The following is a 24,822-nucleotide window of genomic DNA, read 5'->3' as shown; positions in this document are numbered from 1 at the left end:
ATCCTTCACCATTTTTGAACGCATGGCCCTTCGGAGCAGCACTTGCACGCCTCGACGTATCCTCCACACACCCCCGGGTATCGGATCGGGTTGAATATGAACTCCAGCCATTGTAGTGAAACTGAGATACCAACTCAGAGGGGGTCTGAATTTACAACCATGACTAGTACAATGACTGTTCAACCACGTTTTAATTCGACTTACTTTTCCGGATCAAACATCAGTCAAACGTCGCCCGTTGACGGAAAGTAAAAATCTGAGGAGCTCCCAACACAACGTTCAAAGCAGAAAATTTTATGCAATACAGATGCCTGTTGGCCCTTAACAAACACCAGATGTGGATGAACAGCTATCAGGACTCTTTGCATTATAAACTGCGAATCGTTACAAGTTACGACATGGCATTGACAGATGATGATTGTTCTAATCCCATTCACCAATGTATACACCAGACATCTCTAATATTCACAAGATATTTGCAGAAGGCTTTTTTGCCCATAAAAATGATTGCAACGCCCTCTGATCTGAAAAGGGTAGTAATACATGCACTAATCTACTGGGCCAAAAAAGAAATAAGGTCCCTCGACAAATATGCTGGGAGACCATGAAAGAGAAAGAAAAAATTGGGAAAAAAAAACCCGACAGGTACTAGAAATGGAAAGACACGAGCCCTGTACACGTACCTCTATATTGATCTCTATCTTCCCAGAACTCTAGCCCCAGTGGTAATTTACATGGTTTCCAAAGACAAAGCAAAATGCCTTGCAACATCACTTGGATAGTCCAGCTACATTTTTCACAAAACCTGCAAATGCCATGACCAACTCTCTTCCTGTCAATGCCCTTGTCGAATAATCAGCTTCATCTGGCATTAAACCCCAAACTGAAATCAGATTTGTTTTAAGATTGAAACACAGGACTCCGTTGACTAAAAAAAGTAGGGAGTTTTAACAAAACACTTCCTGTACTGTTCACTTTTAACGAAAAACCACAATTTTCACCTTTAACTTGCACTATTCACTATACCTTTAAAAAAGGCTTTTCGTTAAAAGAGAAGTTTTTTTTGGACTTTTCGTTAGTTTTCCTTAAAAAATATAGACATCTCATACAGTAAAAAATATATATAAACTACCATTCGAGCATTAAAGCAATAATCAGCAATCATCAAGTGGAAGACAGATCCTACTACGGAGAAAGACAAAAAGAAGGCAACAAAAGGGGAAAAACAAAGCAATTTTATATGTAAGAAAGTAGAAGCAATGCATGCTTCATCAGTATAATTCACTTGATACGGAAAAGGTTTGCAAGTAATGGAAAACCAATAAGCCAAAGAATAATTTTGTGATGATGTTGGTGACACGTTTAAGTTTATGCAAAGCCCTATCATGTTATATCCATCTTATGGAATTAAAGAAAAGCAACTACCTGTACACCGCTGTACCAAGGGCATGCGGATCCAACCCTGGCAGGACCGGTTGCTGCAGCTGCTCATTCCTTAGAATCATTCATTCTGGTTTTGAATTACCAGACATCATATACAAACTTCCTTGCCCTGCTTGCAGATGCTGCATTTGCTGCTGAGACTGCTGTTGCAGAGGCAGTTGATGTTGGGGTGACTCTTGTTCCTGCTGCTGCTGCTGTTGTTCTTGTTGCTGGTAATGTTGTTGAGATGGGGATGGCAGCGAAGGAGACCGTTGCAGTAGCTGCTGCTGCTGCCACTGTGCTCCAACATTAAGTCCATGAGAGAGCAAGTTTCCAGATAACCTTCTTGGGCCTAACCCTTGACTGATAGGTGGCCCAGGCTCATTCCCAGATGAATTTGTTAGTGGGGGGCTCCCAACTGGACCCACTTGAGCAGTTGAATTCGGCATGTTAGCATCATATACTGCTTCTGACGATTTCCACTGAGGAATGGCAGAAGGAACTGGAACTAGACTAGATGAATCAATACAGGACTGAGGAATCGCCGTGCTCACACCTACCGGCGAAGCACCATTCACAGGCTGCTCATCACCTTGAGTTAGATCATTTTGAGACTTATTTGGAATCTCCAAATTCACTTGGTGATTCTGCTGCAGCACTCTCTGAACATAAGGCTGAGTTTGATTAGCTTGCTTTTGTTGTTGCTGTGCCTGTGATTGCGGCTGCAGCTGCTGGTGGTTGGAAGCAATACCTGATGGAGAGCCAGTTTGATGTGAAGCAGATATCGTATGATTGGAAGGAACTGGTGGAACCTGGCCCTGGGTGATATTATCAGAATGAGAAGGCATTTGCTGGAGGTGCTTTGATGAATTGGTCGGTGCACTAGAAAGTAACTTTTGCTGCAACTGAGAATGGTTTGGTGATTGGGGGACCAATGGTTTCGATGTTGCTGGATTAAGGGCAGACCCAGAATATGCACCTTGACCTTGCATCAATTGCATGAATTGTTCTCCGTTCTCAAGAGATTGGCTTCCTGGAGGCACAAGTCCATTAAGTTGAGAAGAATCAATAGAGAGGTTTGCAGGATCAATGGAGAGGTTCTGATGCACCATTGAATTGGCTCTTCCCATTCCCTTTGAAAGTTTAGCCTGCTGCTGAGACTGCGTAAGTTGCCGCTGCTGAGGGTGGTGCCTACCAGATTGCTGAAGATGATGCTGCTGTGGTTGTCTTTGTCGTTGCTTCCCTATCTGATTGGTCATCCCACTAGCACCAGGATTCCGGCTAAAGCCATGGGATGGCAGATGATGTTTCTGCTGGTGCTGGGATGACATGGGAGTCCTTGGGGAAGAAGGTGTCATAGGGGACACAGATACTGGGTGAGGTGAAGTTTGTGACTGAAGTTGGGAACTATTTTGCAAAGTTGATGACATGGGAAGTTGGGCCTGCGGCTGGACCTGTGGCACCAAAGAATTAGATGTAGAAAACTGTTGCTGTTGTTGCTGCTGCTGCAAATACCGCTGTTGCAACTGCCTTTCTTTTGCGACGTGGAAGGCATAGGCTTGATGCTGCGACCCCGTAGCATGATTCGGGCCTTGAAGATGAGGGTGATGAGGGTTGCTGAGTGCATGGGACTGTTGTGGGGATATCTGACGCTGCTGCGGGCTATGGCCTGGATATGTTTGAGCAGATGGCGGAGTTTGCTGATTAGGAAAACCGGAACTCAACCCATTGAAGGGAGCAACTCCTTGGCCATTCCCTTGTGTGGCCTGCATTTGAAGTTCTGGAACCATAAGTTGCCTTTGATGCTCCGGATTATGGCCAGGCTATGACAAAAAAAAACTCAATAGTCAAGTAAACATAAAACCTTGGTGGACTTGGATAAATAAAGCGTAAAACATTGACTATTGAGAAAGGAAAGGAGATAATCAAATCTTCTCATCAAATGTGTCTGCCAAGAACGGCAACCTAGAAAAGCAGTGAAATGACAAGTGACTGTTCTAAGTGTAACAATAGATAATCAAACTTAAGTGTGAACAGAAGTTCCATTTCCAGCCTTGCCAATAGAAGTCAATGAGGGTGAAGTGAGGGCTAAGGTTTTAACTTTTGATCGATGAAGCTAAAACCTAAAGAATTAAATATATACTTGCCACAATTTCAAACTTCAGGACGCATTTCAATACAAAACAAAAGCCTGACAGGAGGGAGGAAACCAACAGATCAAAAGTAACCAACATTAAATACCCCAAGGACATACCTCCCCCTTCCCCTCTTTCCACCCCCAAAGTGGTGGGAGGAAAAAACAAAATAAAACAATAAGATAAAACTAATGAAGATGGTTGACACCAAGCAACTAAGCACATTCAACTTTAGCCTTTCTTCTTCTACTTCGCACTCCCAGATTGGCAGGAGAAACTGGAAAAAAATAATCAAACTAAAAAAAATGAATGCAGTTTAACAAACTATTGCAACTTGCGAGTTGGGCACATTTAACCCCAACCTGCAAAAAATCAATCCTTGAGGACAAAGGAATCATAAGCTATGAACCATTTGATGCTTTCTCTAAAAGCTACCATCACAGAGTTAGATCTTAGTCTTAAACAATGTAGGTGCGTCAACAACTCACCCGCATCATATGCAAAGCATCGCGAGGTCTTAACATCAAGTTTCCCTGACCCGAACCAGCTCCAGAGTGCATATTTACAGGGCTTGGTATCCCCACCATACTGGATGAAAGCATATTCCCAGAATTAAGCATAGATGATGAAGCCATTCCCTGAAATCCTGGCCTTGACACTGGCATGCCTCTGTTCATCCCGCACATCATGCCCATACCATTTCCACCAGGAACCATACGAACTCCACGATCAGTTCCTGGAAGAGCTCCAGGCACAGACAAGCCAGACTGTTGAATGTTTCTACCAGACAACATTTGATTGTAGTGTCTTTGCTGCTCATCAACTGGCAAAGATGATGTTCTTGGACTACTGTATCTACCATCTCTGTACCATGAATAATGGGATACATAGGATTAACAAATAAATTAAAAGCATGTATGAAGAATTTTATAAAAATAATGTACACCAAAGTGACAATAACAACCGATAGAAACACACTACCTGACGTTGGCACTAAGTGGACCAGACGAGGATGGCAAGTTGCTTCCAAGAACCATACCAGAAGATCCCTGTATTGAGGCATTTGGCCCAGAAGGAAGTAATGACGCCATGGCACCCTGATTTGACATTGCTAAACCACTAGCATGAGATCCTTGATACCCAAGGACATCTGAGCTTGATGAAGTGGTATCACACAGATCAAGAGGCCTTCACGCATAAATTTTGAATACTTATTACACAGAATCATAGAAGGAGAACAAGTAAACAAGATATCTTTAACATACTGACAAAGATGGACAGATGATTAACATGGAAGAGTAGACTATTGTTGGCATGCAAGGACAAGAACTTACGTTAGAACACCTCCATTCAAGTTATTTGGAGAGACTTGGGAAAGGGCCACCACATGAGAATTGTGGACAGTCGTTATTTGTTTCGGATCCTGGTTTTCATTCTTCATAAATACACAATCACAAGAAGTTATTGTTAGGATTCAAAAAGGAGTTCCAATAATACCGAAGCAAGTATAAGAGAAAAACAGGGTAATTAAATTGCTTCCAGATCCCAACCATCTACAGTCCATTCTCGTGAGAATCTAACCAATAATTTATTTCAGTTGAACTTGAACTCAACTACCTTTATCTCACATATATTTCGAGTTGGGTCGAACAATCCATTTAATTCGAACTGGTATCATTAACAGAAAATTGACAACACCCAGCTGTTTTGGGTTTAAGATGTAAGGTACTGCCGAATATTACAATTTACAAAAACCTTTATGATCCTATGGATCAAAATCGCCAGTTTAGATGATGACAATATTAAAAAACGCCAGTCAGATCACCGAACTAAAAGGATTGGCATCTCAAGTGTAGCATGTAATCCAACAATAAGGTCCAGCATTAGTCACTGTAAAATGATTCTTCCTTAGTGGAAAGGTCTAAACTTGTGATCATAAGGATGGTCTAGCTACAGAGAAATTGGCAACAATATCAATCAAAGTCGGGCCACTGCACTGATTGAGAAAATCTATACTTATTTTCACTAACCTGACTCCTCCGATAATGATGCTTCTGACCAATGTTAATCATTTTCTCAAAATGAGATTTGAGAACATCCTCTTCCATTGGCTCTTGCAAGCGTTGAAATAATTGTCGGGCACTGCCCTGCATGAAGTAAAGAAACACCAACCAACACAAGTAAGTAGAATTGTACTGAATGATGCAGGTCTCTCATGCTGAAGATGAAACAGTGTGAGGTCAACTTAATAGTTTAAAAGAAGCAGTTTAAAGAACACACTCTTGCCTTCGGAATGCCTGGTATTGTAGATGGATAAGGTTGAGAAGATCCTGAATCTTCAGCACTATCAGCCCCATCACCAGAATTCATATCCATCAATATTTTGTGACGCTCCTTGCACTCTTTAGGCTTGCGAAAAATACACTGCATGGTAGAGTCATAAGAGCAAGACATAGACTATGAAAACCAACACTTCAAATGAACAGAGATCATCCTCGCAATAGACAGTAAGCATAAGAAGGTGCTCCAGAAATAACACTAACCTTCAAGTGCAGCGTGCTATTGATTGCATCACTTATGAATTCCCAATTTGGGCCCATGTCATGTACAAGAACAACAAGTGCCTAAGGTAAAAAAAAAAAAAAAGAGTAAATTTTGTTCAGTTATTGGCAACTGTATAACAACTGAAGAGAGAACAATTTGATAAAATTAATAATCACATATTAACCTGATCTTCAAAAAGGGACCATGGACCTCCTGAACCTGGCTGCCCAGTAGACATCTGCAAAAGGTTAAATTCACATTCACAGTACAAGATGTAAGCAAAAGGTTTTTTTTTTTTTTTTTTTTTTTTTTTCCGGAATAACAGCACAATAAAGGGGGGGTCAAGTGTGAGCACACTGTCAAACAGGGTATCACCAAAGAGTTACCTTTAGTGATTTAGTTTTCCGTCCCCTGTCTCGACCACCAATCAACTTAATAAATTTACTGGTATTGGACATATTACTCATTTGGGATGCCACTGGAGAAGGATTGGATCCAGGCATTGGAGTAATACTGTCATAAGTATTATCTAGAGATTGCTTTAATATCTTTGGCTTCTTGGCTGTATGTTGCCCGTATAAACCTAAAACAAATACATGAATGAGAGAGTTCCACCACATTTTCAAATCAAAGCCCAAAACAAATATCCAAGTGAAGACAGTTACCAATTGTTCCATTGGATTCATAATGATGACCCTCCGATCTCTTTTTGGAATGATCCCTCTGCTAATTCATGACACCGTCAGTTATTTGATTAGCACTTCAAAATATAGTTCATAGGATTCATTGCAACACTTAATTGAGGGAGGATGAAATTTAAACTGCATAAACTAAAGATCAAGCTTGCAAAATAAGAAACTGCATAGAAATAGAAAACACAATCCAAAAGAATGATGCACAATTGTAAAAAAATAAAAAATATTAAGCATGGCAGACCCAGATCATATCTAACAATATTACTAATTACCTGTTCATTAAGTATAGCAGAATCCAGCTGCCATCCTTGATCATAGGCAGAACCCTGCAACCATAAAGAATACAAGAAACTTAGCCAGTAATTAAGGTACGAGAACTACAGAACCTTCCATATTATTCCATGGATAACTCAGTCCAGCTGAATTATGAGTACTTCATGTACCAGATGTTTGGCCTTCTTCTTCTTTTTAGGCTTCATTGATGTTTCTGCATAGTCATATGGTAACTGCTTTTCAAAGTCCCCAACAGATTCAACCTCCACACTTTTCTGGAACTGAGATCCACCATGTAAAGTACTTTGATCATCCTGAAAAGAATTAGTATCACCACTTGAAGCATCTGTCTTAATCGGAGCCAGAACATTCCCATTAGCTCCAGCACCAAATGGACTAACGACCCTCTGCCTGGAAGCAGTGCGCATGCGTTTCGTTGGAATTGAACCAACATTGAGACTAGCAGGCCTTTTCCCCATCAAGATGGACTGGTGAGTTGCTGTTGTGCAGTTGCCGTAAGGCAAATCAGCTCCTTCATATGACCTAGAAGCATATAACTTCAAGTTCTTTTGTTTCTTCAGGTTAGATTTTAATGACTTGCTACCTTCAAATGCTCCAGGCAAATAATAGGTGCTTGTTTCTCCTTCATCCTCATCATATGCAGCCTCTTGAAAACCAAACTCTGAGATTGAATAGAACAACTTAATAAGCACAGGATTTGCTATACAAATAAAACAAACGTGAACTCAATTTAGCTATACAAAAATAGTTTTGAGTTTGTACCTGCTCCTGCATCATACATAGATGTCTCAACTTCCTCTTGCATGCTACTGCCAGTTCTCTGAAATTTTGCAAGTCGCTAAATCAGCAAGAATAAACCAAAATGAACCAAACAGTTACCAAATCAATTATGTAAGAAACCGTCTGCAAGAGACACAATATAAACAAGAAATTCCTTCCAATGATAACCAATACATATACGAGTAACCAATTCACAATGGAATTTGGTTCCCCATATTCTCCAAATAAAATGTGATAAATCCTTGGAGAAACCAGAAACAGGAAGCATCTAATCAACAACACTAGTGCACATTGCACTTACCTCAAACTGAACCAAATGAGATTCGATTAATTTTCTATAGGTTTCCATTGCACCAGAGGGAACTGCATAGAAGAGATTTTCCTGCAAAAACAAAATCTCAGTTTTTAAGAAACAAACAATAAAAAGCTCTGAATAGAATTCAGGTTGCCCAAGTGATTTGGATAGTTAGCTTGCCCCTACCAGATTCGAGGTATAAGCCCCTATAATTGCAACTGTATAAATTTTTATATACATATATAAAATTTATATTAAAAAGCAAATAAAGCATAAATGCATGCAAGAGTTATCCCTTAAAGATATAACACATGGGATTCTTAAGGGACCCCCAAATAATTTCCATGTTATAATAGATAATTAGCACCTTCGTGCGAGCGCGTGTATTTGAGAGAGACAGATAATATAAAAGACCGAGAGAGAGAGAGAGAGAGAGAGAGAGACAGATGAACAGAGGTTGGGTAGGATGGAGAGATGGGTGGCCAATGTCAACATAGATAGCTTCGCCAACAAAAATAATCATCAAGAACATGACCATACCTCTGTAAGATGATCCTCCCACGACATTTCTGTAATGCCTAAATCAGAAATTCTCTCAGGAGTAGCAGGTGCTTGTGCTTGAAGGTCAGGACCCAGAGATTTGTTATACTTCAAAAATCTCACTGCGTATTCCCGCACTGAAAGTGCAAGATCTTTTTGGGGATGCTGTGGTTCCAAATCTTTGCTTGGCTCCTGACCATTATTGATCAACGACATATAGCACATACATGTTAGACAAAAGTTATGGCATCTTCTGGCCTATAAGCACAGTATCAATGGATACAAACAATGAACGCATGAAACAAGTTTTTCAGCCAATGAAAGCGTCTTTAAGCAAAACAACCAGGACGTGCATCTCAAAATTTAGAGAATTCATTCAAGCCTAAAATAGGCAAAAGAATATTACATTACTCAAATTCAAACATCCACGTGAGTACTTTTTCGTAGAGATTACTAAAGCATTTTGCGACCCTCTTTGAAACTATAAACTTAGCATAACTCTGATCATTTATTTAAAGGCACAATACATAAAGAAGAGAATTGTATGCATCCAGAACTCCTACAAGCCTCTCTAAGTTCTGCAAGTTCAAAATAACCTTAAGAATGGTAAATAATTAATCTGATTCATACTTAAGGCAACAGATTATTTTTATAGCTTTCTCTCTCTCTCTCTCTCTCTCTCTCTCTCTCTCTCTCTCTCTCTCTCTCTCTCTCTCTCTCTCTCTTATCAAGTAATCTAAAAGTTCGCACGAAAAAAGTAACCACCAAAGGGAAACTAACCACCTTCATAGTATGTGATTCCTATAACTAAATTGACCAAAAGTAACAACCATTGATAGAAAGGTAAGAAAAACGACCACTACCATATTGGGTTCCCCATTCTTGTCTTGAGAAGTTTTGTTCCTATCAATCCTCATTGATCCAACCAAATCGTAGTTACAGTCCCTTTGACAAGAACTTGAATCATCACCCTTCAAAAGGGTCTCAGCTGAAACCCAAAATTGGTTGACAGCCTTTGCCAGGTCATGAGCCACTTTTTTTAGCTCCCAATGTTGATGTTGGGATTCAATTCTCAACCGAGAAGTAAAAGCAGCGCGATGACAAATTTGAGCAGCAGCAGTAAGCTTCCAAAGACGCTCCTATAAACACAAAATAAATGAACAAAAATGTTTACAAAACTAATAAATATAGATATATTAATATTAGTTAGTTTCCACAATACGTGTATAATCACAATATCATGCCTGCGCAAAATCATTTGCCAACCAAGCCATTTCTTCAAGGACAAAATCCCACTGAGACTTTCGGCAATTCTCCGATGGTAAAGAACGAACAGATAATTCAGCAATCCTCTTACGCTTAGCCTGTTTATGGCAATTGAAGAAGTAAGTAAAAGCTCCTTCAAAGTTTGTAAAATTAGACATCATAAATTGCAGGAAAGTGGAAATAACCTCTATAATTCGTGCCTTTTCCAGAATAGAATCTTCATGTGCCTTGTCTACCACTTTCAAGTGAACTCTAGGAGTCTGGCAGTCAGAACCTGCAGCAGTATCTTTCCCTGACAAAACAGTCCCAGGAACCTCATGCATTGATGAGTCTTGGGGACCCTGGGATATGCCAGTGGAAAGGTTCTCTTTGTTGATGTTGGAACTACTATCCAGAGCTTCATCCACCTTCTTAACAGCTTTTGATATTAGAGGGTCACTTGGTTGTTCTCCCTCAACGTTTGAATGAAGCTTAACTTCATTATGCAACTCAGATCTACTTTGACTCATGTCTTCCTCAACTTTGACTTCGCTGTTGCCAGAGTTGTTTTGACAAACAGAAGCCTGGTTATCATTAACAATAGCACCACTGTCAACAGCGTTGGTTTCCTTATCTTCTTGTACCATTATGCCACCAGCTAGATTTCGTGTCCCATCCACATCTGATGATTCGATAATATTTCCATTATCAGCGTTCCTCATAGTAGTACACATGTCACTGTCATTATTTACATCTAATCCTAAACTAGTTTGGGTGCAAGAAGACTCTGAATCTAAACCCTTTGGGCATAGAGCTGCACTGCTAATTTGACCTTCATGTGGCACACTTTTACTCTCCCTATTTAGATTGTTATACCCATTCATCTGAACCGAACTAAGTTCATTTTCAGTCTTTGTTGTAGCAGCACAAGGAGGACACTCAAGGACAGATGATGCTAGTGGTTCCCTGTCTGCAACAACATCAGATCTCTCAGAAACAACATCAATGGGGGTTTCCTGAGCATCAATCTGAGATGGTTGACTATGTTGGCTATCCGTCAAACTTTTAAGAGTTGTAACATCCAATTTGTTTTGAGATCCATCTTTCATTGGACCAGTAATTACTTCAGGGGCTTGCACCCCCTCCAAGTCCATATCGAACTGATTATCAGAAGTTACAATCTTGGGAACAATATCACCATTTGAACTCACATACTTTACGTTAGGGCCAGAAGGTATATTCTGGTCCTTTTGGTTGTTTGTTTCAGATATCGGCCTCTTAGGATCCTTTGACAGCCCACGAGAAGGTAAAGAAGAACCCTGACCTCCACGACCCTGCATATCTGTTGAATTTGATCGAGTGCCATCACGATTTGGTCTGGACCTGTTCCTTCGAGCATATGGACGGAATATAGCCGAGTCTTCTGATTCCTTGGGGTTTTGAGTCCCATCCATCTGGGAAGACTGTTCTGATGGACCATTGTTATTCCTTCTACTAAGATGCATAGAATTCCTTTCACCATCAGGAGCATCATTGTCGGCATCAAAGAGTAAGAGATTATCAGCACTATTGGGTTCACAAAGTGTAGGAACCTCTGGTCGACCGCTACTTTCAACAGAGTCCCCATGTGGTGATGCAGTCAATGCAAAACTACCTTTTGCTTCACTGAAATCAAAACCATGACATAAGGAAAGAAAATAGAAGAGCATTAGAAATTTAATGAAAAATCATGTGATCTACAACCCATTTATGAACAAGTGAATTAAAACTCTACCTGGTCACAAACTGTTCTGGTTGCTGATCAGTGAGTGAAGTAGACTGAACACTAACAGAAGCTCCATTCCCAACCTTGAAGTCCAAAGGATTGCCACCCTGAAAGTAATTAAATAGTGATAATCAGTACATGAAGAAGTCAAAAATAAATCAGCACCATAAGATTAAATTTCCATACTTTCTCAAGAAATTCTAGCTCCTTTCTTCTTTCCTCCCTCACATCATACTCCTGTCTGTTATCAGAAAATAACAGTTCATTGTATACTACATGCAGACATGAAAATATCAAAATATAAAAGTTAAAGAAGAAGGGAAAGCAAACCTAAGCTCTGCTTGGGCCTTCTCGATTGCTGCTCGGCGTGGAGAGGTTTTCAAACCAATACCAACTCCGCCGTCAACCACTCCACCCATGGAATCAACCTCTGCATTTACTAGGAGAGCAGATCCTGAGCTACATCCATGCATTCCGACCTTAATGCCCAGAGTCTTTAATCTCCCATCTTATCCAAAGTCTATAAAAATTACTGAAGGCACAGATATAAAAAAATCAAATCAGAATCAGGAACTTACTATCAGATATAAAAAAATCAAATCAGAATCAGGAACTTACTATGTAATTTTCTATTTATAAACAAAGGAGAAGAACCTGATAACACAGGTAATAAGAAAATAAACTTTAGTTCACTAAATTCGAATTGCTGCATCATAAGCAACCAGGAAAAAATGTCCCCATTTGACTAAAAAGCATCTGAACAGTCTTGAGTTTTAATGTTCTTTTAAACAGAACTAGAAACAGGTATAACATGATTTACAAGCACAAAAAGCTAGAAATCAAATTGAAACAGACATATACAAAGATATGCAGATTGTCAAACTCATATTGATCCCAACAAACAAACTTAGAAGGGTAAGACATGCAGCTAATGTATACACGAAACATCATATTATGGCTGCGGGTTCCATTCTTAGACCAAATCTAACTATAGTTCCTCTCCTCCCAGAAATCAACGAGTTGTTGGAGGAAATGCATATTAAAGCATTTAAAGAACTTCAAATAATAAAAATAAGAGGAAGGAAGAATGTGAATTCAACATGATCATAAACATCGCCAAAATTATGAGACATTCTCCAGCTCTCAGAAAATGATTTTCCACAATTTATATCAATGTATGGTAGTTTCAGTCTGCATAGCAGTTCACAATTTAAATCAAATCCACGAGATGCTAAATATTCAAGGGCAAAATTGAAAGGCAATATAAAAGCCACATTGCATGAGTGGAAAATCATCAGGTTCAAACCAAGCACTAACCACTGTACAGGTGAAACCTAGTTCAAACAGCTAAGTACAGAAAAGGAAAAATGTGGTCTGCCAAAAAATAGGAACATGAAAAAGCAACGACCAAATTATGGTAAGTCATTACTTGCATAATATATACTGTACGTATTCGGTACTAATTACGCTACAATTTTGAGCAACAATTGCATGCAAGAGGCTTGCAGAGAATGATTTCCTTCGGATTCCCACAGGTGCACTTTCATATACACCCACTAAAGCTACAAAGCCACTGGCATACAACTCAAAGAAGGAACATACTCAATTCCCCCATGAGGGGGACTTCGAATTCCGGCATTCAATCCCATGTCAAAACAATAAGCGCACTGATAGCAAAACTTACCCTATAACCCCCAAGCATTCAATCACAATGCATTACAGAATCACAACGAAAGACACCTCCCCACAAATTGTCCTAACGAGCGAAACCCTAATTCCATTCAACCCCAAGCAAACGCCTAATTTCAAAAATTCTAGGGTTTACGTGACAAAAACCTAACACGAACAGAGCAGCAAAAATACCTGCAATTGGGAACAGGATAGCAAAATTGCGAGCTAGGGCACAACTGTGGTGCCACTGGGGACTTCAATTTCTGGAAATTTCTCTCTCCTAGGGTTTTGAACAAACACAAAAAAAAAAAAAAAAAAAAAAAAACGCTCAGAAATGGAACGGGACCAAGTTTGCCCTAGAACACAAGACCTCTCTCCAAATGTCAGCCATGAAATGGATGCTTACACTTGCTGAGAAACTCTCAATCTGCAATTGACTGATTTCTGGTTTGGGGAATTAGGTTTCCGGATTGATGTTCTCGTTGCGTATTTGGGGGTGAAGAGTTTGGGGAGTACGCGACCTCTGCGAATAGTGGGCTATGTGCGCATTGGGGAAGAAGACGAACACGAACGAAGAGGGCTTAGAGAAATTGGACGTACATTTTGGGCTTTTTATTATTACGTCCCTTAAAATTTTATTTTTTCGAGTTCGATTGGGGTTGGTTCGATGAGGAAGAAGAAACAGGCCAAAATTTAAATACATGAAATTTATTTTTTTTATTTTTTGACTCTCATTTTGTTTTTTTTATCACTAAAAGGGAAATAGTCCGATTGATTTTTATCATCTCTTGTAATACTTCAATTTCACATAAATTTGACTCGGCTTTCATTCTGTTTGTTTATTGATATCCACGTTTTGATTGTAATCTCACTGTTATAGTTATGCGGAATAAATCTTATACTATACCTTTATTTACGTACTTGTGACTTACTTCAAATTCGTATTTAACTGATATTTCATTTCTTGATACGCATATTTTGATTGTGAGTTGATCGCTTATTGTCACTTGATATTTCTTCCTTTAAGATCACTAGCACTCGATGATGTGTCATTAGCATTAAATGGAACTCTAAATCCCTAATCGACCACTTTTAGCCAAATTAAAATCTAAATTTGCTTGATTACAAGGGGGTGAGTTTAAAGATTCAAAACTTCATAGATAATTGAGAGTTAAAACACTTCAAAATATGTTCACGTCATCATTTAACGCTAGTGTCTAGTAAAATAACAAATATTCAGTTTGTCCACGTCAAAATTTAATTCATCACTTATGCACCCTTTCTCGAACATCATTTTTTTTATATTTTAGAATAACGTAAACACCGAAACCCCGCCAAACTCTCTTGTTCTCTCTGTGACGATGATTTCCATGGCAGGGTCCGGAAAGGGGCAGTATCATGCCCCACTGTCGAAGGACATGGAGATGAGAATGCTAACCGTATACATGCTTTTTTTTTTTTAAAACACAAGTGAAAGATTTATTATATGTATGCATTTTCGGTTCTCGTTTGGTGTCGAGAATTGGATTGGAAAATGTATTTTGCATAGGATAGGATCCGCTAGCATTGGTACTAAACAATGATAAGGTATAGAAGCATGAAGCATTCCATCCTTCCATAAGCATTAACCAACCAGACAATTGAAAAACACAGTATCAAGCAAGCATCACGTCTCAATTCTCCACGACATGTAAAACGCTATCAAGTTTTTCAGGTTTACCCGCAGCTAGACCATATACCTGATGAACGAGTAAGCATTATTTATCGTTTCAGCGACGTACCCAGTGCACAAGGCTCCCGCTTTACGCAGGGTCTGGGAGAGGTGAATGTTGGCTAGCCTTACCCCATTTATGGAGAGGCTGCTCCCAAATTATTTATCGTTTCAGCAATAAGATTTAATTATCTTTCCTGTTTTCTAATGTTTCAATATGTTTTAGGCTTCCCTTTCCAATTAGGAGGAGGAGAAGAATTGTTAGTTGAAAAGCAGAAAGTTGGTGACTCAATGGAACTGGACAACACAGATGGCTCAACTCGAACTGAACGTGCTGCTTTCAGTGTGACGCAGCTTGGCTTGATCCTCTCTGATCGCATTGTTTCTATTTGCCCGCTGTTGCCATAGGCAGATACAAGAGCAGTGTAAGATTCAGTGTTGACATCACAGCCTGCTTCAATCATAGCTTCAAAAAGCTCGCGGGCCTTTTCCGGTTGCTTACATTTTCCAGGATGACGATTAGCTTTAACGTATACAGCAGCGTTAGGTCGGTACCAGAGCAGCTCCGGTAGTAGTTCAAAAACCTGAAAGTATAAAGGATAAAACGACCATGAGAAGAGATGCTCATAAAATGTTCATTCATCTCTCTATGAAAATATAAACAGTGAAAATAATCAAAATCAGCTACCAGGATTAACATTATTCTGATTTTCAAGGGTCCCCATAAGCTGAAAATCGAACCTTTTCTCCGCATTCTACGCTAACAAAACGAAATTGAGTTGACCGAAACACCAAAATTCAAATAAAACTCAAGCTATCCAGCAAACTAATTGCTTGAAGGCAGCAGAGTAGACCCTTCAGCTACCCCATTCCGAACAAAACACCAAAATCCCAGTACTCAAAACGTAAATCTCTCCTTTCCAACATTTCTCAGCAACCAAGGAGAACAAGTACAAACCCGGATAGAATTTCCGAAAACCCAATTCATCCTGTCACTTCTCATACCAGATGAGTATAATAATATTTGCAAACAGACCCAACGCAAACCTATGATTCTTATGCGAGCTGCCCTACGAATGACGTGATTGGTATGCTATACAAGTTTTTCTTCATCATTGTAAGCACGTTGAGTTGTCACTGAAGAGGAATAAAGGGTATTTAAGTTCGGTTCCTACCCTAAGAATTCTTCATTCCATCAATAAGTTATATAAGTAATCAAATCAGTTCAGTTCGACACCAACGTCGACAAAGCCAAGAACAGGCTAGTTTGTACAGGGTGAAGCAATATCCTCCACAAGCAAATCACTAACTATAGTAGGCGGTTCATTACACCAAGTACGTTCATCTCCACAATGGAGGGCAAACCGAGCTGGTCTGAAAGCCACCGAGTTAGCTTGGAAGTAGAAACCAACAAAATGGTTAATAACTATCATCGTCACCTTGATGCTGGTCCCAGGAAGATCCTCGCCGAATCCTTATTGTGAGAATCTCCTCAAATCTCATCATACATTGTGCAGTCAGAGATCATTGTACAATTTTTTATTTAAAATTGAATATAAACAGAACCTTACAAAAAACTGATTGTAATATGATTAGAAGATCCGGCGAGGATCCTCTCTTGCTGGTGTATATGATTGTTGAATGAAAAGTACTAAAGCAAACAAATTTAATGCTAGATTACGATTACAAGGGCTTATAAAGCTGAAAGCTTTTCAGAATCTAACAAGTACTCATTAATGGCAGTTTCCAGAACCAAAACAAACACTTGAAATTTGATTGTTCATCTCGATTTTCAAATACTCAAACAGAGACAGACTCCAAATCCCAAACCAAAAACAAACCCCCCTTCTAATTCCCACCCAACCATACAATTACAAAGCACACAATCACATTAATCCCTAATCTAGTCCCTAATCTTCACATTATCTCCATCCCATCTCATTTTTTGCCGCCGGCGTTGATCCCTCCGGCCTGCTGCGCCGCTGCTTTCTTCTTCGCCTTCTCCTGCAGCGCTTTCGCGTCCCTAAGCCGAAAAACAAACAGAATCCCCAGCTCAGAATTGAATCAAAAACAAAATCCCAATTCAGAACCGAAACACAAGCAAAATCCCAATTCAGAACTGAATCACAAACAGAATTCTAATTCATAATTGAATCACAAACAAAACCCCAATTCATGAGTGAATCACAAGCAAGATTCCAATTCAAAATTGAATCGTAAACACCAATCCAACTCAGAATTAAATCACAAGCAATGCATTGAACATGAAAGGCATGAAGTTCAGAGAAAAAGGGATCAAAATCGATACCTTTCGCGGCGTTGTTCAGGGGTTAATCCGTCATTTTTGGGCTTGGATTTGTTGCCGCCAGACCTGGCCTGAGCCCTTTCGCGGTCTCGATCCCTCTGGTTTCCGCGTTCGCTTCAGTTAAGACAAACAAAAAAAACACTTCAAGCATCACAAACAACACGACTCTCAAATTACAATCCGTTTGGTTGCCGAGAAAACGCCGAACACAACATGAAGTCAAAGATCAGGAACAACAAAGATCTGATCTTCGTGATTTTCTCGACGTTTATCGGCAGCCAAACAGGGCATAAATCATTACAATTTAGAAAAAAATTAACAGGGGAAGAATCGGATCCGCTTGCAAAGGATATGGGACATTATTGAAGTGTGTGAGTGAAGCTGAAACAGCCAAACAGAATACAAATACAACAAAGACCCCTGAAATTCGAAAACAAATCAAAATTCAATTAACGATTTCATCGAATCAAAATCCCAAATTCCTAAACGAGAAAAAAAAATTAAAAAAAAGAGGTAAATTTGAATTTACCTGGTCGAGCAACCCGGAGAGATTGATGAAGAAGAAGAAGAAGAATGCTTGCCGGAGGCTTTGATGGTGTTGTGGTGGCTAAAAAGGGAAAGATGTTCGGAAGCGGACGATGTATGGAAGTCTCGAGAAGCCGCGCTTTTTTACACTTCCGCGAATAAATAATTTTTTAGTTGGGTGCTCATCTGGCATTATCTGTTTTTAATTATTTTTTGGCGAGTTATTTGTGCAATATCTATTTAATGTGCCAAATTAATTGGAAAGGATTCTTTTCGAATCTCTTCTATTACAATTTGATTTAATTACATTTTCATACATCAGGTTTGGATCTATTTTAATTTCTTACAATATTTTCAAAACATTTCACTTTCATACCTTAAGTACTATTTTATTTCAAAATAATACTTCCGTTACATTTTCCATCCATTGATCTATTAAATGTTGACGTGGTTGCCACATATATGTCACGTGGTTGCCAAATGTCTACTACATGACAAATAAAATATTTTTTTATTTAAAAAAAAAACCTGAATTTTCTCAAAAAAAAATTTTGAAACCAGTGCCTTCCCCCCCCCCCCCCCAGGACCTTAACCCATAAGAGGGAGAAGAAAAAAAAAAGTCCTAGTTCGTCCCACCCGAGCCACCCCTTTCTCCCATCCCTCATCACCCACCCCCAAAAATTCCACCCGAGATTAGGTGGATCTACCACAAAACCAGTCCAAAAATCATCTCAAACTCAAAGTATTTTCAAAACCCACCCATAATGAAAATCACAAGATCCTGACCCGTGGGGAAGGGGAAAGGGAGAAGGTCGCACGGCGTCGGGGAGGGGGGGGACGAATTGGGTTTGGGTTTTTTGTTTTCCTTCTTCTTCTTCCTCTTACTGTTGCTGCTGCGGTTTTTTTTTTTTTTTTTTCTTCTTCTTGCTGCTTTTGGATTATGGGTTAGGGATAGGGATGTGGGTCGCTGGAGGGGGGAGGGATGGTGGGTTTCTTCTTTTTTTGAGAAAATTCAGGTTTTTAAAAAATAAAAATAAAATTTTTTTTATTTGTCACGTGGCAGACATTTGGCAGCCACGTGGCATATATGTGGCAGCCACGTGGCATATATGTGGTAGCCACGTCAGCATTTAACAGATCAATAGATGAAAAATGTACCGGATGTATTATTTTGAAATAAAATAGTACTTAAAGTATGAAAGTGAAATATTTTGAAGATATTATAAGGAATTTAAATAGATCACAAACCTGAGGTATGAAAGTGTAATTTACCCTTAAAATTATTATAACTTTTAAATAAACTTTTTGTTTGTAGTTGTTGGATCAAATTTCAAGAACTCGGATTGATTGATTAGGTGAATTTGATGGAAGAGATCCGAAGAGGATCCCTTTCCAAATTAATTAATTAATTAATTGACCTTTTGAAGAAAAATAATTGGGCTTCTTAAAAGGATGGGAAGACATAGCATTCAGGCAAGGCCCATATAAACGTGACAGTCATCAAACCATTGGGCTGATGTTTAAGTGCAGTTTGAAGTTATGCCTTTGTTGATTCAAAAAATTGGAATTTGAGACATTTTTTAATTTGGTGAAAAAAATATCACTAGACTAAAGACTAGCAGGTTTGATTGGTCCATACACGTCACCCCCTTTCCTCCAGTCACTGGCGGAGCGCTACAATTATTTTCGGGAGGAAAAACCAGCATAGTTTTGTCAACATTTTTAAATTACAAACATGTTAATATCTCTCTCGTCTTGTCGTAAAGAAGAAGAAATTACATGCAATTATGCATGTACGGTGGTAGGCATTCAAAAATCAATCACGCATTTTCATTGAAGTAATTAAAACACATGAAACTGCATCCTTTTCGTGTTATGGATGCATGCAAAACCCTAAAGAAAAACAACATTTGTAGCCCACGCCCTATATTAATTTCTTTGTTGAGATAGTGACAGTATTTAAAGTAACAATGGCAAGACATGTGAAGTCAACAAATTAAAGACAAAGATAACCTGCAATTCCACACCTACATTAAAAATATGTCCCACTCTTGCATTAGATCAAGATCTTTGAAAAGTCTATGAGATCCTCAACTTCTTTTACTAGTCATATATTATAATTTTATTTTCAATACACCGGATTATGAAATACTCTGATATTTCGAACCATTTGATCTAATTTTAATGTATAATGTGGTACTTAAAAATGTTAAATTCAATATTGGATCAAACGGCTCTAAGCATCGAAGTATGACATACTCTGGTGTATTGGTACCACCCCATATATTACACATGGAAAAGAAAAATAAGAAGTGTAGTAGATGATGGGCATGTGGAACCAATATTAAGCTAGCAAAAACCTGCACATTCTGTAGTTTGATTGCAACTAGTTAGTCGTTACCTCCAAATTCATAACAACCTAACATATTCAACCACTCATCTTTGAAACAAACGAATTTCCCACCACAAAACCTTCAAATCAAAACATATTAGTATATATATTTTTTTCGATGTATTTATGTGTAGGTCGTTATTATCCAATAATGACTATTCTTGCTTTGTAAATCTTACATACATGAATAATCTAATCAGATCAGGTCATGCCCGCACACACTACTCATCCTAACATCATTTTTAATTTTCACCACTTATCTTATGAACCAAAACAAAATGCTTGCCTATTGCTCTATGCTCCTCCTTCACTTGAGTTCCATACTTTGTCTTCCAACTTATGCCATACCCATCCTCCTTGTGTCTTCGACTCTCGATTTGCTTGTATATCTAATTTTCTTCCCCCTTCCATTGTCTCTTTGGGAATTGTTTCTTTTTACAAGTTTGTTCCAATTTCATTACATCTATTTTCATTGATCACAGAACAAGTCCTAAAGAAATTACTAACCCATAAAACCCTAAACCATAATTAACCCATAAAAACGATAAAAACGTTATCCAGAAACTATTATTACTTTTCATCGCATTATGAGGAATAACATAACTATTAGGTTGATATGTATAGCAGCAGTAAATTTGATAAGCTGAAAAGATTGAAGTAAATGTATGACGGTGGTGTACTTGCCACAAACAAGCAGAAGTAGAGGGAACCTAGTACCTCCTCCTCCCACAAGACTCGCTCCCCTTGCCCAAATGCCCCAAAAATCCCTCTTTCCCTCCCCTACAATTTGAGAGCTAAAGTCGGAAAAATTATAAAACCAGAAAAAAAAAAAAAAAAAAAAAAGAGATTAACCAACAACCACAAATACAATCAATCATCCACACAACTAATTACTAATTAGGCTTTAAGCGAAGAAAGAAAACAAACAAAAAAACAAACATACAGACCCACCATTGACAACTTGCTATCGATCCATCACTTAGCTTTTGCCTTTTGGTGCATCGACTCTCTCTCTCTATCTCTCTCTCCCTCTCTCTCTCTCTCATCTTTTTATCTAGATTACAATTGTTTTTTGCTTCCATCATCATATGAATGTTTCTTTGTCTCTCTCGGGCTCTGGTAAATCTCAGCTTTATTCTTATTGTTTTTCAGAGAGATAAACACAATAACTAAATAATTGAAAGCTGGCGGAGCCATCGTATCTGCCCGTACCACCAGAAGCAACGGTCACGGGACGTAAGGTATCCCATGCATGTACCCACTTTCCGTTTCATTTTCCTCCACTATCAAAGTTCCGTATAACTGTAAACTTAAACGTCTTAGATTCAGACTTTTATTGTTTTACACCTAAATTTCTCCCATGAATGATGAAAAATGCGTAAGTAATGTGTATTGTGATGTCGATTGACCGACACAACAAGAAATTTGATCGACTGACACAAATAAGCTGATCAATTGAAGAAGGAAGCCAGTTGACCGATACATAAGAGTTCTACATTAATTGTGCAATTCTCATTTAGCGTTGGAGGATTTTAGGTGGTTAATGAGTTACTGTGAAATGTGGTGTCGAGATGACAGACGTTAATTAATCGGTTGATTGACACCACAAAATGGCGGCGGGTCGACATAACTGCATTGTGCATTTTTTACGCAACACTCATTGTAGCAAGTTAGCAACGTAATATATTTTTTTTAAGAAAAACTAACGAAAAATTCAAAAAAATTTCTCTTTTAACTAAAAACTATTTTTAAAGGTATAGTAAATAATGGCAGTTAAATGTAAAAATATGATTTTTCGTTAAAAGTGAACAGTACCAGAAGTGTTTTGTTAAAACTCTTTTTTTTATACGCGTAAAAATTATAGTTCGTTACTGGTTTTTAACTGGAAACCGTAACTGATGCATGAACTACGTATTTAGTAACTAAAAAAATACATAAAAATGTACGTATTCTTGCGGTTTTTTGCTTAGATGCCCTCAGAAAACGAGTATATTACTCAACTGAAAGAAAAAAAAAATTATAGATCCCCATTGTTAGTTCAGTTACATTTCCCAAGAAATCTCAGAATCCAAACAAATCGAACAGATGCTTCCGATCCGCTGATTTCCTCATTCCTCCATTGTATTTTAAATTTGTTCATTTAATTTATTTTTGGTGAATTTGTGAAATGGAAGGTCGCCGGAGGCTAACGCTTCTCGATCAGATGTCAGCAAGTAGCAACGGGAGAGACTTAGCCGGATTGAGCCTACACGACGTGTTGCTGGCCCCTGCAGCCGCCAAACAGCCCCCTCCACCGCCCGCACTTCCCGCCATAATCTCGGGTCGGACCCTACTCGATATAATCCGCGACGAGGAGCCCAAGTCCTACCGGGCCCTGATTGGCAAGAAGGATAAGAAAGCCTGGAAGTCGTTCAAAGAACGCCTCCTACTCAAACGCGCCGGCTCCGCCTGGACCTCCTCCGTCCGTGTCCCCACCTCCGACATCCCTATCCGGAATACGACTAACTACGGTTCCAATCACCACCACCACCCGCGATCTCGCAACTCGCGTCGCAGCTCGGTCCGTTACGTCACTCCCGAGTCCGATCTCGACATGACTCAGCAGGTCGAGAGGCAAATTTCGCGGCGGGGCTCCACCCGGTTCAGCGCCAACCCCTCGATTCCGCCCGACGAGGTGGATATAAACAACCCCCGCGCCTCGATGTTCTCGCGCCAGGGCTCTGTGCGGTTCGCGGCGGACTCTCCAAGACGGCGATTGTCGGCGGCGCTGGACGAGGAGAGATCGCTTTCGGCGAGGGAAGCTGTGGCGGCGCAAGAGGCTGCCGAAGCTGCGGCGGCGGCATTGGCTGCGGAAGAAGATACGAGAAATGACGTGTCGTCGGGAGAGACGGGTGCGGCCTCGGGGACGGTGGAGCCGGTGAGGATGTCGTTGATGGACTTGTTGGAGGAGACGGACAGGCAGATGGGGGTGGAGTCGAGGTACACGATGGACGAGGACGAGGATGAGCAGGTGTACGAGGAGGAAGAGGAGGAGGAGGAGGTGGATGTGGCGGCGGAAGAAGGGAATGTGGAGTATAACTGCTGCGTGTGCATGGTGAGGCATAAGGGCGCGGCGTTTATCCCCTGCGGGCATACGTTCTGCAGGATGTGCTCCCGAGAGCTGTGGGTCCAGCGGGGCAATTGCCCCCTCTGCAACAATTTCATCTTGGAAATTCTCGATATTTTCTGAACCAGAAAAAAAGTAAAAGTAAAAGAAAATGCAAGTTTCAACTTTTAATTGGAGTTTTTAGAGGAAACCTTTTTTTATTTTATTATTTATTTTTCGTTTTTGTATTTTCCTCCTAATTACTTTCAGGTTTCAGTAAAAATGAATGAATGCCTTCTGTCCGGCCTCTTCTCTGTACATATATGTTTTCTTTCTCCAGGTTGAGGCTGTAACGGCTATAAAAGGTTCGGAGTCTTCCATCAATCTGTTCGACGTTAGGTCAGTGTGGAAGATACTATGATGGTTGCAATCACTCAAGTGTATTCTTTTTATGTGCGATGTCCGACCAACAACATTACCCATCGGCTAGCTCGGTTTGAAGGCCCACCTCCGGATCTCTTTCCACCAAGATCATAGATAAAAGTTATTATAACTTTTAAAGGAGATTTCTATTTTTAACCATTGAATCAAATTTTAAGAATCTATATCACTTGATCTAGTGACCTTAGTGGAAGAGATCCAGAGATGATATCTTTCCCTTCCGAGTAGTTGTTTTTGTTGTTAGTTTGAGAACCCCGAACTCATTTTTTATTTGTTAAAACGAGCAATGTTGTATCTAAGATCTTCTCTGTTAATGCAAGCTACCGTTGCATTTAAATAATAGAAAAACTAATGGAAGGGTACTGGGGAATTTTGGGTCCCATGATAACTTCTTACACGATAAGTTATCACGATCTCAAATAATACAAAAATAACATATTTCGGATCAAAACAGTAACTGATTGGGGCATTCTCAGGTCACACGCTAAGAATAACGGATTCTTAACAATTTATTCATCGTAACTCGTTTCAACCTGATAAGAAAAAAGTTTAGTTTAATCATTTTAAACTATTTAAAAACCCAACAACAATAGTCGTACTGTTTAATCTCACATGAGTGAGATTAATTTTTTTTAAAGCAAATTAAAAATACTAAAGCAGTTTAAAAATATCAAGGAACATTTAAAAATTTTATAATAATTAATTTACAAGTGTTGACGATGTGTAAATCATCTTTTAGATTTTTAAAACCCTTCGAACCATCATGAATAGTGTTTTTTTCTTAGAGCAAAATTAATAATAATTAATATAGAAGTGTAAAAAATATGCAATCACTTGTAATGACAAGCTTTATAAGTACTGTGATGGGGTCAAATTAAATATAACAAAATGTAATATTACCAACACTGAATGAATATATTTAGAGAAAATTAATTATAAAAATTTAAAAATATTAACATGTAAATATTTTATTATTA

At 39.1% G+C, this 24,822-nt stretch overlaps 2 protein-coding genes and 1 long non-coding RNA gene across 9 annotated transcripts; 1 reads left to right on the top strand and 2 right to left on the bottom strand.

The window, feature by feature from the left end:
* Positions 1-338: 338 nt before the first annotated feature.
* On the bottom strand, positions 339-14,058 carry LOC126620741 (chromatin modification-related protein EAF1 B-like). Of its 6 annotated transcripts, none has more exons than XM_050289014.1 (24): positions 13,579-14,058; positions 12,334-12,369; positions 12,046-12,247; positions 11,902-11,956; positions 11,725-11,822; positions 10,157-11,615; positions 9,950-10,069; positions 9,569-9,844; positions 8,706-8,897; positions 8,172-8,252; positions 7,853-7,910; positions 7,240-7,751; positions 7,069-7,122; positions 6,767-6,827; positions 6,488-6,684; positions 6,286-6,339; positions 6,101-6,181; positions 5,844-5,981; positions 5,588-5,704; positions 4,892-4,992; positions 4,539-4,745; positions 4,046-4,421; positions 1,426-3,245; positions 339-865 (listed from the first exon to the last, which is right to left on the bottom strand). In XM_050289014.1, exons 3-23 carry the CDS (start codon positions 12,186-12,188, stop codon positions 1,506-1,508), a joined length of 6,120 nt encoding a protein of 2,039 aa, XP_050144971.1. In that variant the 5' UTR covers positions 12,189-12,247; positions 12,334-12,369; positions 13,579-14,058; the 3' UTR covers positions 339-865; positions 1,426-1,505. The 6 variants fall into 6 exon arrangements, with proteins under 6 accessions (XP_050144971.1, XP_050144975.1, XP_050144972.1 ...); XM_050289018.1 differs by lacking the exon at positions 12,334-12,369 and having other exon boundaries at positions 7,240-7,568; positions 7,674-7,751; XM_050289015.1 differs by lacking the exon at positions 12,334-12,369 and having other exon boundaries at positions 13,579-13,666; positions 13,793-14,058.
* Positions 14,059-16,749: 2,691 nt separating this feature from the next.
* LOC126624788 (uncharacterized) lies at positions 16,750-18,098 on the bottom strand. 2 transcript variants are annotated; one of them, XR_007624224.1, is made up of 4 exons: positions 17,932-18,098; positions 17,761-17,822; positions 17,406-17,516; positions 16,750-17,149 (listed from the first exon to the last, which is right to left on the bottom strand). It is a non-coding gene; the product is annotated as an uncharacterized LOC126624788 (long non-coding RNA). The 2 variants fall into 2 exon arrangements; XR_007624223.1 differs by having other exon boundaries at positions 16,750-17,120; positions 17,932-18,097.
* Positions 18,099-22,334: 4,236 nt separating this feature from the next.
* Positions 22,335-23,722, top strand: LOC126622077 (uncharacterized). The gene has a single exon (XM_050290729.1). The coding sequence runs from the start codon at positions 22,487-22,489 to the stop codon at positions 23,546-23,548; it is 1,062 nt and encodes a 353-aa protein (XP_050146686.1). The 5' UTR covers positions 22,335-22,486; the 3' UTR covers positions 23,549-23,722.
* Positions 23,723-24,822: the final 1,100 nt, after the last annotated feature.

Source organism: Malus sylvestris, chromosome 5, assembly GCF_916048215.2.
Source record: "Malus sylvestris chromosome 5, drMalSylv7.2, whole genome shotgun sequence".
In the NCBI taxonomy this organism is placed as follows: domain Eukaryota; kingdom Viridiplantae; phylum Streptophyta; class Magnoliopsida; order Rosales; family Rosaceae; genus Malus; species Malus sylvestris.
The sequence above is the reverse complement of the archived record's forward strand: the minus strand, read 5'-3'. Positions and strand labels throughout refer to the sequence as shown.